This window comes from Enoplosus armatus, chromosome 14 (assembly GCF_043641665.1).
Source record: "Enoplosus armatus isolate fEnoArm2 chromosome 14, fEnoArm2.hap1, whole genome shotgun sequence".
In the NCBI taxonomy this organism is placed as follows: Eukaryota; Metazoa; Chordata; class Actinopteri; order Centrarchiformes; family Enoplosidae; genus Enoplosus; species Enoplosus armatus.
The window spans coordinates 16,790,557-16,807,478 of NC_092193.1; the positions used below are offsets into that span (position 1 = coordinate 16,790,557).

At 40.4% G+C, this 16,922-nt stretch overlaps 2 protein-coding genes across 3 annotated transcripts; one reads left to right on the forward strand and one right to left on the reverse strand.

Moving 5' to 3' along the window:
- Positions 1 to 395: 395 nt before the first annotated feature.
- On the reverse strand, positions 396 to 9,171 carry gk5 (glycerol kinase 5). 2 transcript variants are annotated; one of them, XM_070919113.1, is made up of 17 exons: positions 9,088 to 9,171; positions 8,443 to 8,755; positions 8,188 to 8,281; positions 7,364 to 7,439; positions 7,118 to 7,211; positions 6,771 to 6,902; positions 6,267 to 6,342; positions 5,899 to 5,960; positions 5,727 to 5,800; positions 4,905 to 4,965; positions 4,333 to 4,459; positions 4,156 to 4,260; positions 3,832 to 3,926; positions 3,162 to 3,265; positions 3,003 to 3,059; positions 2,570 to 2,703; positions 396 to 1,894 (listed from the first exon to the last, which is right to left on the reverse strand). In XM_070919113.1, the coding sequence occupies exons 2-17, from the start codon at positions 8,566 to 8,568 to the stop codon at positions 1,722 to 1,724; spliced, it is 1,590 nt and encodes a 529-aa protein (XP_070775214.1). In that variant the 5' UTR covers positions 8,569 to 8,755; positions 9,088 to 9,171; the 3' UTR covers positions 396 to 1,721. The 2 variants fall into 2 exon arrangements, with proteins under 2 accessions (XP_070775214.1, XP_070775213.1); XM_070919112.1 differs by having other exon boundaries at positions 4,156 to 4,459.
- A 165-nt stretch (positions 9,172 to 9,336) lies between these two features.
- Positions 9,337 to 15,022, forward strand: LOC139296644 (nucleolin-like). Its single transcript, XM_070919110.1, has 16 exons — positions 9,337 to 9,351; positions 9,830 to 9,890; positions 9,990 to 10,082; positions 10,157 to 10,288; positions 10,752 to 10,862; positions 10,943 to 11,089; positions 11,486 to 11,557; positions 11,645 to 11,768; positions 11,947 to 12,104; positions 12,270 to 12,396; positions 12,544 to 12,695; positions 12,852 to 12,981; positions 13,341 to 13,474; positions 13,566 to 13,692; positions 13,803 to 14,017; positions 14,693 to 15,022. Exons 1-16 carry the CDS (start codon positions 9,337 to 9,339, stop codon positions 14,752 to 14,754), a joined length of 1,860 nt encoding a protein of 619 aa, XP_070775211.1. The 3' UTR covers positions 14,755 to 15,022.
- The last annotated feature ends 1,900 nt before the right edge of the window (positions 15,023 to 16,922 follow it).

Genomic DNA, 16,922 nt, shown 5'->3' on the forward strand with positions numbered 1-16,922 from the left:
CTGTGTGACGAACACAAAACTCAATTCCGCTCTTCCTCTGAGGGGACAGGCACACAGTCCTCCCATTGTTTAGGAAAACCCCCTTTCTGTGCACTCAATTAGCGCCCCCTTCACCATACCAGCACCATGAGCAGCAAAACACACCCCATTTGTTCTCAGTCACTCCATCCGCAAGCTACCATAGCAACCCTCACAGCGAGGTTGGTCACATCAATGGGAAGCAATCCCTACACTCATCTAACAGCCTGTGTGAGTGATAATTCCCCAGGCACAAGACAACGGCATTTCCCCAGAGTCCGAGAGGAGGCAAAACCCTTCAGGCGGCATCTGTTCACTCACCGTGTCGGTGACACCGACTGTATGCGCACGACACTCAAATCACAACGAGCCACTGCTGATCATTCATGTTTTTAATGCTAGCCCTTTCACACCATACAAAGCACTTGATATTTTCATGCAATTTGGTAACAAAATATATTGCTTGTTATTTCCCAGCAGCTTGGGATGACATTTGCCATTCAAGACCTGAATGAAGTGTTCACCTGGACGACGACCTGGAATGTCATTTTGATCTGAGGAGTTCATTTTTGCATCACACATGGTGTCACTTTGCATAACTAACCTTTAGTATGTGGAGAGAACATTACGGTATTACAATATTAGGAAAGGCGAAAACATCTAACAGCAAGTAGAGATTCACAGTTTACAGTCATTTGTGAGCATTTTATCATAACAGGATTAGACTTTGTAACTTTGTCATCAGAGTTCATCAGGTCAAAACTGACTTGAGTCAAAACATAATCATATGACATCAACATGGCTGCCCCCCCACCATGGAACAATTCAACAGTAAATACAAGCTAATAACCGAAATAATGGCTACACAACATGGATTGACAACACTCAATATATATTTCTATGTGTTCTAATTCTGTTTTAATTGAGTTCAGTTCATATTTTTTTCATCCCTGATCAACTTGCTCCTAAGCAACAGAGCATGCTAAGAGGTGCTAATCTGTGATTTCATTGAGATGAATTTGAAAATTTGAGATTCATGTGTGAGCTGACAAAATCTATGGCAGCTATTAGAGCAAAGCTAAATCAGATCCCTAATCAGCCACATTAATCACTGGCTGTTTTCTTTAGGGGAACAACGTTTTCTTGAAATGATGAAGTGAAAATACAGTTAAATCATGAAGAAATAGGTACGTAAAAAACAGAAGTATTACTGTGTTTGCTGAATGTTGTGCCATGAACAGAAACATTTTTTCCTCCCAGAAAACAATGTGTGAATCTGATATCAATGATTTTAATCTCTGGCTCCTTATTAACATGTGGTTGCTATGGCAAGTTCATGAATGGAAAAAAGCTGTAAAGGCAGTCATTAGCGCCCCCGTGTGGAAAAGTGAACAAATATTATTGCACCTGGATGAAATATTGTAATATGAAGAGGCACCATTGGCTCAAGATCTGGAATGAATCAAGGATTCATCTGATGTATAGAAGTTAGGTCACTTCTGGTTGCGGAGGACAATTCAAGGCTGTGAAGGTGGCTGTTGGCGCCAAGGTCTGAATCAGACCTGTACCAGACATTTCCAAGTGATATCTTAAAACAGTTATTTTGTTTAAAAAGGACCGTCTGCTTTCACGTGTACTCAAAACTCATGTCTCTATCTTCCCATTTGGTCAAACTCTGGATATCCCCGTGTGCACATCCAGTGTCAAGGCTTGCTGTACCAATTCATTGAGCGTCGGAGAGCTCTCTCCCAGCTCTGGAGGACAGGGATGTATTCCTGACTTGGGCTGCCAGCACCCTCCTTATGTGCTCCTCGGGGCAGGAACGTCTTGTCGGTGCTCTGCAGCTTCTTCAGCTCTTCCCTGGTCCTCCAGAAGCCTGCAGTCGAAGACAGACAAAGACTTAGGTAAACAACATTAACACAATCCCTTTAAAAATGACCCATGTATAACACAGAAATTGGCACTCTGAGTGAGTCTATGCCCCAAAATACACTGCTAATCAATGGCTGAAAGTGGTGCAAAGTTTCTTTTTCTTTTTTTTTTTATACACGTCACCCAACACTATCGGCCACTGATCTATTAAGAACTAATATTTCTCAAACACGTGATTTACATTATTATTCAGTCATCAGCACCTCCTGCATTTGGCCGGTTATAAAACAACAAGAACAAATCCATCTTCTGTGTTTGACTTGATTAAGCACTGACTAATGTATAACAATCTAATTACATAATGTGAATAAATAAATGGAAAACAGGTTACATAACAAAGAGCAGCATTTCAATTTGGCCTCTTCTGCCAGCGCCAAGAATAAAAATAGGACTTTTCATCATAACTTTTCAAATGAAACTCATGTCATGACAAGTGTTTTATATTTTTAGAGAAAAACAAAGAAAGTGAAGTGTAACTTTGAAGTGTCAGTGTCCAACTGCTTGACAAAAGAGCTTCAGTATAGTATTGGTGTAAACTCCCAAATACAAATGTTTAAATTTTAAAAGCACACATGTACAGCATAATGTACACGTTGTGTGCGGGTGTGTGTGTGTGTACCCGCTCCCAGTCCAGCGACAAAAGCAGCCCCTAAACACGACATTTCATTGTGTTGGGGTCTGGATATCTTTCTGCCAAACAGGTCTGCAGTCAGCTGCATGATGAAGTCATTAGATGAAACACCACCATCCACCCTGAGACAGAAAGAAAGAAATATAGAGCACTCAATCACACTGCAACTCACTTTACTGTAACAGTATCATAGAAACATACACCCATAATGCATTGCCAATAAAAACTGAACTGCATTAGTAGAGGCAGGGACCACAAGAGTCCACTCTGTTACACCCAGTTCGCTGGCTAAAATCCAGGTCCCACAATCAGATCCTGCTCTGTAAGGCGGGATATCAAAGTTAATATTGAATCTGTGCAATAAACTTACAGTAGCACAATCACACTGTTTATTTCGCACAGTGAATGAGAACAACTGTACCTGATCTTTGAGATGGGAATGCGAGTTTCTCTCATCGTCTCATATAGCTGCTTGTTTCTGGAATAAGAATAAGAGGAGTGCAAGGAAATCAGTCAGCGTGAATGAGAATGAATGGTATAAGGAGTTTAAAACAGAAACGGCCTCTTCAAAAGGACTCACCTGAAGGCGACAGACTCCAGGATGGCGCGGACCAGATGACTTTTAGTGGTGGAAGGTTTGAGGCCCATGAGGGAGGCACAAGCTTTGGGATCATTCAGAGGAGCCTTTGGATAAATAAAGTATATACACAAATGTGTCAAATGTCTGCAAGTCAAAAGCAGACCTGATTAAAAACAATGTATGAAATGGTCCTCATGCCTTTTGCCTCTGGTCAGGGAGAGTGCAGCTATACTGTTTTACATGGTTACTGTAGATGGCTCTTGATATATCTATAAAACCATTAGAAAACTGATTTTGTAATCATGTCTTTGCATAGAAATGTAAAGAAATAAAACGTTCAGGACACACACTTACAAAAGCCAGTTCACAATGGAGGGCAGAGAAAAAGAAAAAGACACATAACCATGTTACAGAGAGACAAAATACAAAACAAAAAAATTAATGCCTGTATTGATTAAAAATCCAACTGTATGTGCTACAGTGAATACATGTATTGTTTTCTTCTTTATTGGCATGGGAAACAGACGTTTACATTGCCAAAGCAAGTGTGAAATAAAAACATGTATATAAACAGAAGAATTGGGATTTTGTTGTTAAATATATGTATATACACAGATAAGTAAGTTAAAATAAGACAGAAAAGAATGTAGATCTACTACATCTACTGTACCTGCAGGCCACTGAAAGAAGGAACGAAACACACGCCGTCTGAGTCACTGACACTGTAAGCCATGGCGCTGGTCTCCTGGACGTCAGAGAAGAGCTCTGCAACAACACACACACACAGTTTTCACAAACGACCTCTGAGTCTGCCACTAGTGTATTCAGCGTCAAGAGGATTATCTCTTAAACATGGATAACTTCATTCCAGCATTGTGTTTTTAACCTTAAAATTGTTATAAAACCTTTCAACTACCAGCTGCATTTTCTTGCAAATAATAATAATGAAAAAAACAGTAATCACCACATCTATTGTATACCACTGATCACTCACCCAGCTCCTGTGCCCATTTGATGGCAGTGCCTGTGTCTGCTCCATTGCCCTCCGTCAGATACACCACCTCTGAGCCAATCTTCCACCCCACCAGAGGATACAGACCTACAGGAGGAGGAGAAACTGGCCTGTAATGTGCCTGTGCGGACAAATCTATCAAATTATGTTTTGATTTACCTGCTACGGACGTATGTGGTTTGTTCCCGGTGTTGATGTCCATGAAGGTGCCCGTTCCCATGGTGATCTTGACATCACCGACGTCAAAGCAGCACTCCCCAAACATGGCTGCCTGCTGGTCCGCCATCTATGGCAGAGGGACAGAGGAAGGAATTTGTATTTTTTGAATGAAAACAAAAAACCCTCAACAGGTTTAGTCTCATCTGAGCAACACTGGAAATGTCTCCTATGGTGTCCAATAAGGGACAATCCACGTTTGACCCAAGAGGATTTTATGTTACTCTCCTTTCTCTACTAACCTGTGAGTGTCTAGTCTTAACCTTTACCATAGTAGTTAGGAGCAAAATTTAACTTGTGAGTCAATATTCTTTTGGCTCCAACTGACTGAGACACGTGAGCTCGAGCCACACGTCCCACACTGCTGATTAACTAAACTTAATTTCACTTTTACAACTTAATGGCGGGGATATCAGCTTGGACACGCTGGCATAAGTGAAATCTGAGGGTTGCTGTTTTTAATCATAATCACGCAGATAACAGAGTGTGTGACGCCACAGACCTCGACAACTCACCACTGACATGATGGGAATGGGCACTCCGAAGATGGACGGGTCGGTGGAACCAAAGTCTTGGCTGACGCATCATGAGGGAGAAACCAGAGACAATGGATCATCTCATGCTCTTCATCAGTTCCCCCAATGGCCAACTGCAGGCCATGGATTGGGAATGACAACTATACAATATCTATGCTGAGATGCTTTACAGTGATATCAAACCAATGTGTAGGGGTGGAAAGGATTGTAATCATTGCAAATAACACCCAGAGTTGCTGCTAAAACTCATTAGTGGACATCAGCAAATGTATTGATTTTTACATTATGTTATCCGTTATGCAGACAAAGGTTTGCTTTTATCAGGTTTTTTTCCCCAATAAATCAGGCACTTTCAAACAGCTTTAAAAAGCAACTTTTAAGACATGTTATTCATAAAACGTGAGTTCTATATTCACTCATGGAGTGGCTCCTAACTTTGTTACAGGGTGCATGTAGAGTTGTGAGCAGTTCAAGTGAAGAATTATTTAGATTTAGAGACCTGAAGAGGTAAAAGTAGACTAGAGAACAGACCAAAAAATGCATACATAAATGTATTTTATTTTATTTATCCTTTATTCTGTAGCATTAATTCTTTCTTATTTCCTTCCCTAGTAACCATCTCACAACCACTTGTGTGTTGGAAACCATTAACCACCTTGTTATGTTACTTTAGACATCTGGGAAACAAAACTACACTTATGGCGAGTGCGATGAAATGCATGCTCTTATATTAAAGCACTTTTACTGGCTAAGACATGACTCAGGTGTTTCCTTTGAATTTGAAGGCAATGGTTGACTCACCCTGTATTTTCTACTTTAGGGAAAATAGAGAGGGGCAGAGAAACAAGAGAGGAGAGAAACCCACTCCAACACATCTGTAAAAAAAAAAAAAAAGTCACATGACAGTGATATGAAACCCCCCCCCCCAAAACAAAACCAAAGAAACTGTAAATAAACATGACATACACCAGACCTGATAGGAGTCGAAGATTCCTGTTGAACTGGCGTTAGAGTAGTCTGTGGCATGGATGAGTCCTAAAACACATTCAGTGACAGAAATAAAAGGTATCAAAAAATCACTTTCAAAATATGTATAAAAAAAACAACAACTTGTATGAGTTCCCAGACTCCCCCTCTCCCACAGGAGTTATCTGAAATATTTCAATCAGTTAGGCAATAGGGTTGGAAACACAAAGGACATTCTGTCCAGGTCTTAAAATCCTGTTAGACAATGTGTGAAATGCAATCCACAGGACAAATCATAGATTACTGTACTGTTTTCAAAACAAGCTGCGCTCATGGGGACAGGACATTGACATGAGCTTAACATGACAAACCCACCTTTTGTGAGTTTGAACAGCAGCCAGGTGTCTATTGTTCCAAAACAGCAGTTTCCTTCAGTCACTGCTTGACGAACCTGGAAGAAAGAAAGAAATATAATGCAGCTGAAAAGGGAAGCTTAACCTCTAATACAGCCTCTCCCAGTTTGCTTTTGTTTTCCTTTTTTATAATTAACCCTTTAACACCCACAGCCTGATAGGGTTACAGTTATGTGCTCTGCCGTGCATTGTACCAGGAATTATTCATATGACCACAATTACTCTAAGGACGAGAGTCTGATCTATATATATTGTATTGTATATATTGTAATTTTTTCACTGCAAAAATGCAGTTTTGGCATTAGTAACTATTGCAACTCCATTTAAACAGTGGTTCAGACTAGCAAACACGTATCAGTGTGTTTCCCAAGCAGGTCAATGTGCATCGAAGCTGCTCTAGGTTTGACGTCCTATGAGTTAACTGGTTCAAATGTCAGCCTACACACACACATGTATACACACACACCTGCTTATAGTGTGTTAGGGCCCAGACAAGGCGGAAGGTGACATGTTGAGTGGTGAAGACGATGAGACTTGCTGCAAGCGACCGCTTCTGTCTGGTCAGGAAGTAGTGTAACTTTGTCACGCCATGGATCGCCTAAAGTTGTTGTAAAAACAATCAAAGCCAAACTGTATGAAAGGACATGATATCCAGCACTGATCCTGAGGTTGCTCGTTATCAAACTATTTTTGTTTTTTACCAAAGGCTGCACTCAAATCATTTAGAAGTTCTAGTATTTCATCTCTCATCTACTAACTTCCAAACTCAATCACTAAAAGTACATGAAAGATAGAGATGCAAAGCAGACTCACTTTCATTGTGCAGGATCTGTTCCAGGACTTGACCAGGTCTGCAGCCCTCTGATCCTGCCAGCTGATGAAGTTATGGAAAGGGACCCCAGTATTCCTGCAAAAGAAAGTGAAATGAACCTGAGATGGAACCAGGATGGAAAAGAACTATACGTAGGCAGGTTAAACTGGTGTGCTACTTTGCATACAAGTCACACAGACACTTTTGGATCTAAGGAAAAGTGACTCGATTCATTGCATTCATTTCACCTGTCCCATGTTGTGAAGGTGCCTCGTTGAGTGGAGATGCCAAGGGCCTCCATCTGACACATTTGTACTCCTGCATCTATATCATAAATACAGTAGCACAAGCACACACACATTAAAATGGTTATGGAGAGAAACAGGAAGAGATTTTTTAAATTGGGAAACAGGAATTATTGTATGCTTTTTAAGGACAGAGACAAATGTCCCATGTAAGTCATGTCCTGTCCTGTCCTGTCCTGGGCTTAATACCTGTCTTTACAAAGCCAACACTGAGTTGAACAGACTTTCAAAGGCGATATAACCATGTCAGCCTAGTCAACTGATCCAATTTGCATGCAAGGAATAGTTTTTTTAATACCAGGATAACAAACTGTTTCTGATGTATTGTGGACAAAACCCCCTTTCACTTAACATATTGTGATCAAATAAAACAACAGCACAGGATACATCCTGGAAAATAAACACGGAGTAAAATCAACACCTTTCTAACAGACAAATTATGAGTATGATGTCCTTATTAAGGCTGTTATTTATTGTAGTGCTGCTTATTGGACTGCGCTGAATGTACAGTAGCCAGGTGCCCCTGAACAACTGGCATCTCGGTGTATGTTTATCAATCTTTTGCTTGCTGTATTTGTTCTCTTTGAAAAAAAAAAGACCAAATTGGAAATTGTAACATGAATTGTGGTCAGAATCTTTATTGATCCGCGGGGGGAAATTACAGATATATTTATCAGATATTCCTTAGTCATAGGGTGTGAATAACAGTCTAATTCCTTTATATGGTTGTAGACAGATGCAACAACAGGAACTGTGTGCAACTGTACCTTGCACAGCTCCCTTGACCACAGAAATAAACCCGTTCCATAGTGCATCTGGGTCCATCTCCACATGTCCTACCTCTGGATACAAGGGAACAACCTGGATAAAGTATTACCAGAATAACAAAACACAAAGATCAGCCTCAAAATAATGTAGTAAATGTATGTATATGTTGCATATGGAGAATGGTGCAAGTGGGTGGTGTACTTGAGAAATGGGTTAGGGTTAGTCTAAAAGGACAGCAAGAAGGAGATGAATACCTTGGAGGAGCATGATCCTCGGATTTTTGCCCCTTTATCATAGACGTGACATCTGATTGATGTTGTACCGACGTCAACCGACAAAATGAAGCTTTCCTTCTTGAAACCATTCCTCTGACTCCCCATTGTAGAAAAGTTTGTCCTAGTGTTCCTCAAATCCGTCCCACGTCCTCCATGGTCAGCTCATATTGGTCTTGTTCAGAGACAGAATGGACGGTGTGACCCGATAGTACCTTATCTGCACCGGGTGAGCTGTCGTGTAGAAGCTGTAACTCGACCTTCGGACAGTGGATTCTTCTAAGTCCAGTTTTACCTGTTTCGATTCAACACATTGCCAAGTTACATTTTAGTGGTCATGCCGACCGAAAACACACACTATGTGATAAACATAAAGACGTTCAGTTACTCTGCAAGTCAAAGTGATAGCCAGCTACATTAAAACCCAGCTTCCATACACTTGAGTCTGGTGGAGAGCTGGAATGGATATCTTAAGTAACCGAGTTGACCAACTCAAGCGTTAAATTATGCTAATTGTCTGCTTAGCAAAATGAAAGCTGAGCGGTTAGTAGCTTGGAAAACAACTCCCACATATATGTTTTTCTCGTTAAACAGTAACAGTCACTGCTAACGTTGCCCAACATTTACCCAACATGTGCTCATAGCAGTGAAATCCATAGACTGAAGTGTCTCTACAGAAGAAATGTGGAGATTCCGGATTCCTTGTAGCTGTATCGCATACAGTTTAACACCCTGTGGGCACCCGTAGTACATCACACGCATGCGCAATCCGTAGTTTATGTGCGCATGTGGATGTTTTTAGCTGAGCACACGTGTATTTACCGGCTACCGACTAGCCGCACCAGCCTGTGATTGTGTGCTGTTGTTACACAAAATATGGCGAAGACAGACGTAAGAATTGTGTTACATTACATTAATATTAACCAGGCTTCAACGTGCACTAAGTAGATAGTTTTAAGCTAACCGTTGTGTCTGTTTATTAGCAACTAACAAACTGACTAACCTAGCTAATAGTTGGTTAGCAGGTGATAATCACGAGAAACCAGTGTTGTACCTACAAGCACTGTTTAATTGTGCTAGGCAATCAGTGGTGAACCTACAACTGGACAACCCCTCAGTCTGTTTTTAAGTGGGTACTTAGTCATTGTAACGTTATTACATTTAACTCGTTTATCAGGGGAGAATGCAAACATTTAATATGTTTAAGCCTAGAAATAGTGAGGATTTGCTGCTTTCATTTGCTATATAACTACAATTAGAAAATGGTTATGGGCATGTTCCATATTTATAATGTTAAAATAATAATTATTGAAAGCAGCCGTGCTCAGGCAGGGTCATAGTGTTATACATGTGTTTGTGTCTTTTTCAGGCTACAAGACGCAGAACAAGACAAAGCAAAGTTGTAGAAGAAGAGGACAACGTTAACACTGGCATGTCATTTCTTTTGCACAATCGGAAATTTACAAGAAATATGACTGTTTGGACTTGATGGCAATAACATTAAATCATTCAATTAATAATTGTTTCAGAAGGACAGACTGAGACTGTCTCTTCAAGTGAACAAGGAGTCAGAACAGAGGAAGATGCTCCCATAGAGGTGAAACAGGATCAAGATGAACAAGGTGCTGTGAGCGCATCACACATGATCTTTGACTGAAATTCTGAGCTGTACCAGTAACAAAAGCTGCATCTTTAGATTCTCAGATGGACACTGTCATTGAAGTAAAAGGAAGTGCGGCCACTGTAACTGTATCCTGGGACAACAAGAATGAGGAAGTTGATGAAACGGAAAAGAAAACTGATGCAAGTGATCAGATGATGGATAGTGGTAAGGATGTTTACAAGAATCAAAAGTTGCTATTGCATCACAGTTTTACAGAAAAGGAAGATGTGCTCTGTACTGGAACATGTTCATCATTAATGTAGCAGATGTAATGTTAGTTTTAATCTTAAAGGTGCTACTCAAAGTTTAGTAATAGGGTTATAGCATCTGTTGCAGGCCATATGTTCACATCCACTATAAACTGTTAATGCTGAATTACAACACATGTTTTTAAATCATGTAATCAAATTATGTGTTTGTTGTTATTTAAGTTTCAGGTATTATGTTAGTCTAGTCTGTTTAAATATAGGTGTTGAAATCAAAAGGGGCCAGTTTTAAAGTCCTACTCCACACAAAAATCTATCGTAAGAGTTAAACACTCACCTTCTGTAGGCTTGAATGGAGGCTTCAAAGGTTGTTGTTGTGTTCACTGTCTCTAAATCAAGTCATGACATCATATGTTTCCCAGAAGACCAGATCATCTGTTCATCTGAAGCAGTCGGTTCCTCAGAGGATGCTCCCAGTGAGAGTCTAGGGACAAAAACAAAGCAAGAGATGCAGAAATCTGGAGATCAACAAGGTACCGCAAACACAATGAAACCACACAAATGTGCCTGGGTGAAATTCTGAGCGGTGCCAGTAATGGAGCCTCCTCTTTAGAATCTCAGATCGACACCGTCGCTGAAGAAAATGGGAGCACACCCATAGTAACCGTAAGCCTGGAGAAGGAGAATGAGGAAGGAGAGAGCAATGATATTAAAAAGGGAACCAGTGGAGGTGAACAGATGATTATTAAAGAGGCAGCAGGTAAGCTTGTTTCCAAGAGTCAGTAATGAGTAGTCAATGATAAAACAGCTGTTTCAAGTAGAAATTCTTTCTCTCTGTCTTTTTGTTCTCTTTAATTCTGTATTTTTCTTTTGTTCTTTCTTTCCACAAAAAGCTCACAAAAAAAGATTTTCTATAATATTTAAGGCAGTATTTACCTGATTTTTGTAAAAAGTAATTTCAGAGAAAAAGATGTGGTAGATGGCTTATGAAATCATGAAATTGTTTATAAAACGTTCTTATAGAGCATAAAGTCTTAATGATTGGTGTCTGTAAACTGAGGAGAGACCACAAATCCTGCACACTGTCGGCCACTTGTACTGTCTTTTTTTAGTTATGACGTTTTACCAAATGACTAACATTTTCTACCGGTTGCAGTAAAAGGGAAACGGAAGGCGCACTCTAATGTTGAGACCTCCCCAACAAAGAAACCCAAGCTCATCAATGATGGTATGAACTGAAAATAAGACAAAATGCTTTGTTCTGTAATGTGCTTAATATTCACACATTTCATCTTATTTTCTTATTTTGTTGTAGGTTTCTGTCTTTTTGTTGGCAACCTAAACAACTCTAAAAAATTTGAAGAAGTCAAAGATTCATTAGCAAATTACTTCATGACACAAAGTCTCCTGGTTCAAGACATCAGATTAGATCGGTCCAAGTGAGTATGCTGTTTAATTAATTCAATTTAGTTTAATTGTTATTGTGAGGTCCGTTTGGGCAGGAAATGCACCTACTACAGGGGAGCATTCAGCATTGATTGTCTTACCCACTTAGAACGAATATTGCTGCTACTTAAAATACTGAATTAACTCAAAAGTCATGTTTTGCTTTTCTAGAAAACATGCACATGTAGATTTGGCCTCAGAAATGGACTTGACCAAAGCCTTGACGTTAAATGGAGAGATGGTACTTGATAAGCCAATGAAGATCGCCAAAGCAAAGGTCAAAAGTGAGGACAAGGTGAAGGTGAAAACTCCAGCGGAGGACAAAAAAGGTAACTCAACAAAATATAATTTTTATAGTTTTATTACACATTCATTTGAATTCTAAGATACAGGCGCATCTGTAATGTTTCTGTGGTCAAACTACAACATTTCATAGTCCAGGGAGATTAATACAGATTGATGGTCTCACTTGAGGATTGTCCTGTTTTTGGCAGCCAAAGATGGCAGATGTTTGTTTCTGAAGAACGTCCCGTACAACACAACAAAAAAAGACATTCTGAAAGTCTTCCGCAAGGCCGTCGCCGTCAGGTTTCCTGGTGGAACTGAAGGCCCAAACAAAGGGTAAGGGTTTTAGAAACCTGCAATTAAGGTTGACGTGATAAGTATACAATGGTGTCAGATGTGCAAAACATGCATTATTGAATATGTTTAGTAATGCAATGCTGATGTTTATTTAAAAATAAAAATATGCACCTTATTTTTCAACAGTATTGCCTTTGTGGAGTTCAAAAACAGAACCATTGCTAAGAAATTACTGCAGAAAAAACGATTGCCCAGGATCCAAGGCCGGGTTTTGATTGTGGACTGTGTTGGACAAACTAAAGTCACCAAAGCTAACGACGACAAGAACAACACAAAAGGTAAATCATTGGACATGTAGAAATGCACCGTCGAGAGCTGACAAACTATCGCTATTGAATTGCTTTTTAATTTTTTTTTTCCCCCCAACATAATCAGTAAAATCTGGACTTGACGATTGACCTGTATTGACAGAAGATCTTTCTTCTTTCTCACAGCTGCAGCTCCTCCAAATAACATCTTATTTGTGAGCAATTTGCCTTTCAATGTGAAAGAAAAAAACCTCAAGAAAGTCTTCCAGAAAGCTGTTAGTATTGACATACCGCAAAGCAATGGCAAACCAAGAGGGTAAGTACATGCACAGTGACCTACTCTCTTTTTTTTTTTTTTTTTTTTTACCAACGAAGAAAGTGTTTGAATATTCTCAAGAAACATCTGTAATAAGATAAGATGAAAATAAGAAATTTGCATTGTTCCAGCAGCATACAGGATACTGCAATAGAGACATAAGTAGAAAACCAAGATATGATAAATAAAAACAATACAGACTGTATTGCAAAAAAAAAAAAAAAGCAAAAAGCTTGTAATTTACAAATTTTCAGATTTACAATACAAGGGATTGCACTGTATTGCACATAGAGAGGTGTGGGTATTGCACCATTTATTACATTCAGAAGTATGTGGATTGTTCATTCCATCCTCTGCAGATTTGCGTTTGTCGAGTTCGCAACTGTGGAAGATTCTGAAAAGGCCTCGCAGTCATCCCAAAACCTTAAGATCTGCAAAAGGGTGGTCCGAGTAGAATTCAGCAAAATGCAAGATAAGTCAGAGAAGGCGAAAGGTAGTTATGTCATATTATTCTTGTAGGTACTCACCTCAGTTTCAAGTGTTTCTAAGGTCAGATTGAGTCACTAACGTTTTCCTCTCTTTAGTCCTATCAAAAACACTGATCGTGATGGGCCTTGCTGAGAAGACGACTGCAGAGACTCTCAAAAGTGCTTGTGAAGGGGCTCTCAGTGCGAGAGTCATTTTAGATAAAAACACAGGAGTTTCCAAAAAGTGGGTAGCATAAATCTTTTATTGTCACGTGTCTCAAACTGTTTCAGGTGTTTTAAGTTATTCTCAGTGTCTGCTTTATACTGACTTGTTTTACATAATGTTTTTCTCAGGTTTGGTTTTGTGGACTTTGAGAGGGAAGAAAACTGCAAAGCTGTCAAAGAAGCCATGGAGGACTGCGAGATAGACGGCAGCAAAGTGACCGTGGCTTATGCAAAAGCCAAGGGTGCAAAAGGCCCCTCAGGTGCCAAAGGAGGCCTGGCGGGGCGTCCTGGTGGACAGCCTGCAGGTCAGGGGGCTGGCAGAGCTGGAAGAGGCAGCAGAGGAGGTAACACTTGAGTTTAACTGGCACACCAACATCTCACTGTAGTTTATTTATAGCATATTAACAATAAATTAAATGATTACTAGTCATGTGAAAGAGGTCGTTAGTATTGAGAATTCTTGCCCAAAGCTGCAGTTATCTTCATCTGTACAGAGTGTTTTAGCATCTTTCAGTTGATTTAGTTTTTGTGGCCCGCAGCTTTACTGTTTTGGTTCAGTCTCACTGCTCTCGAGCTCGTTTTCAGTCGCAGCAAGTAGCTGCTCTCATAAACCCACTTTATGCTTCTGCCCAAAACCAAATCACAAAAAGACACAGTTAGCGACTAGCTAACATAGTATAGTATAGTATTTAACTGCTATTTCAGAGTTGATTGAGACCAAAACAGAGCAAAAATGAGAGTGAATATTAGACTTAAATTCATCAGGTGGGCGCACTCCAAATGAATGCTAATGTTTTCCATGTCACAAGTGGCATGAAAAAATGTCCTTGCAGGAGATGGTTTGTGATATCCAGCTGTCGATATTTTGCTCATCTGTCCAATGTTTGATGCAGGGAGACATTAGACTGTCGTCAGTCAGTTTGTGTTTTAAATTTTTGCTTTGTATTTGGGAAGTGTACCTGAAACAGCTGACTGTTTTAAACTGGTTTGGTTTGATTTAGAAAAGCGTTTTCTTTCAGGTAGAGGACGTGGAGCTGGCACGCCGCAGGATGCTGTTAAAGAAGTGGAAAACAAAGGCTAACTTTCCTGGGAAAAGTTATCATCGGAGATGTTTTTCTTTATTTCTTTTGGAACCTGAAAGCATGTATGAGCTCAAGACTCTTGAGTTTGGTTGAATGTGTAAACTGTGCGAAGGTGTGAAATCTACTACACTGTTAGTCCTACCTGACTGTAGGACACGTGACACCGTGTCATATTTTGTACTTTAAACCATTCATTTCACAACAATTATAAAAAGATTTGACAGAACTGTGACTTGTTTTCACTACATGTAGTTTATGTGCAAAATATTTCATCAATGTGGAAGATAAATTTTATTTTAAAACGAAACCAGCTGTCTCTTTGAGTTTTGTTATAACATCTGTGACCCCAAAAGGTTAAACCAGGACTTGCTGAGATCTCAGCCAAGTCACAGACTGATTTCTCCTCTGACCTGAAATAACACCAGTCCAGCAGCTAAACCAGCCGTGTTCTGCAGCCAGTTAAATAGGAAGGGTTTCATGCAGAGAGGCAGCGACCCGGAGCCTCCGGGATGTGTGGAGCACCGCTGCAGGCTGGCTGCTTCATGCACACGTCGCTGCACTCCTCCGATTAGTTGCAACTTTCAGCCCAAACACGGTGTCCTCTAATGACCTCACATCCTGTTTTCCCCACTTCCTTTTGAATGGACCGGTTTGGGACGGGTGCAACGTGCACCTCTGTTGTGTCGGCGCGTGTGTGTTCAGTTCAGACACATGTTCAAGATCCTCGGTGTGACTAGGCTGCGGAAGGCACGAGCCAACTTTGAATGCAACGATTTTCTTTTTCACGGTTTCACTCGCTCGGCTATGCAGCGTCTGCTGTGCTGACAGAGAAGAGAGGGGGCTTCGGTAAGTCGTTAATACGTATTGACTCGGTGTTTGTATCCGCGCTTCATCGCGGCTCCACCGCAACTTCTGAAACGATTGCATGACTTTTGTAACAAAGTGCGGCTGAAAATGGTGTCACACTCACTATTTGATGCAACTGTGTGGGAATCTGTTTTCCACTGTCAGGAGAGTCTGACTGGAGGTTGTGTTGGCGACACTTGTTTTATTTTACAGCTTTCAGCTGTGCGGGGATTTGTTGACACTTGCCAGCCGTGTGTCGGTGTGAGATCTCTTACACGTCGAATTTATTTGAACCATTTATTGAGTAGTACTCTCGCCCCAAAGTCAGTGTTTACTAGAGGCACCTTCACCTGCATCTGGGATCTGTCCCCTCCAGTTCTTCGATACTAAGCTGCTGTAAAGTTGTCAGGTTGCAGTGGGACCCTGCTTGAACAGAACTAGGACGGAAACATAGTTGTTTTGAAGCCGGTCTTGAGAAGCTTTGGCTTTTATGTTTGGGGTCTTTGTCCTGCATGAAAAATAAATCTTATCCCAAGTCCCGGTTCACTTGCAGACTGCAGCAGGGTTTCGAACTGGGGCTCTTTACTTTTGCTGCTTTTATTTGACTGTCTTAGCTCCTTTAAGTCTTCTGGGACCTGCTGCAGAGAGGCATCCCCACAGCATGATGGTGCTCATGGTGGTATGAGGTGTTGTGATGGGTTTATGTAGTTTTGAGGCTCAGCTTCTGTGTTGGCTATTTGTCACAGCAGATGTGGTAAGTACTCATGCAATCAATTATTTATGTCTTACGTTTGTGCTTAATCCTGATCCATTTGCTTTCTATTTGAAATAATGTTAAAGTTATATTTTACATTATATATTTTCTGTCAAAAAATGTGCAGCGATGTTGTGAAATAAGTACACACCTGATGGTGCTCGGAGAGACTGAGAGTCCAACATAACAATAGGTGTAACTGTTATTGGACATAAAGATGTGTGCATGGTGCAAAGGTTTCCATTTGTTACAGCCCGTCCTGCACTGCATCAGTGCTTAATACCACAACACAAGTTGTCAGTAGTTGACAGGTTAGTATGTCGAGAGGCTCTCGTGGTTTAAATCCTACAGATCAGACACGGTAATGCATGTTTTAATACATCTCATAAAGCCGTTATTCAGAGTAGATAAAGCGGTGGATGCAATGAGAGATCTGATCCCAGCATTTCTGAAACGATGAAAAAGGAAAGTGTCGGTAGTCAAGCCAGTATGAGGCAGAGCACTTCAGTCTCCATCTCAGCTAATGTTCCAGGAAAACATGAGTCAACAACATGGAGAGCAATGAGA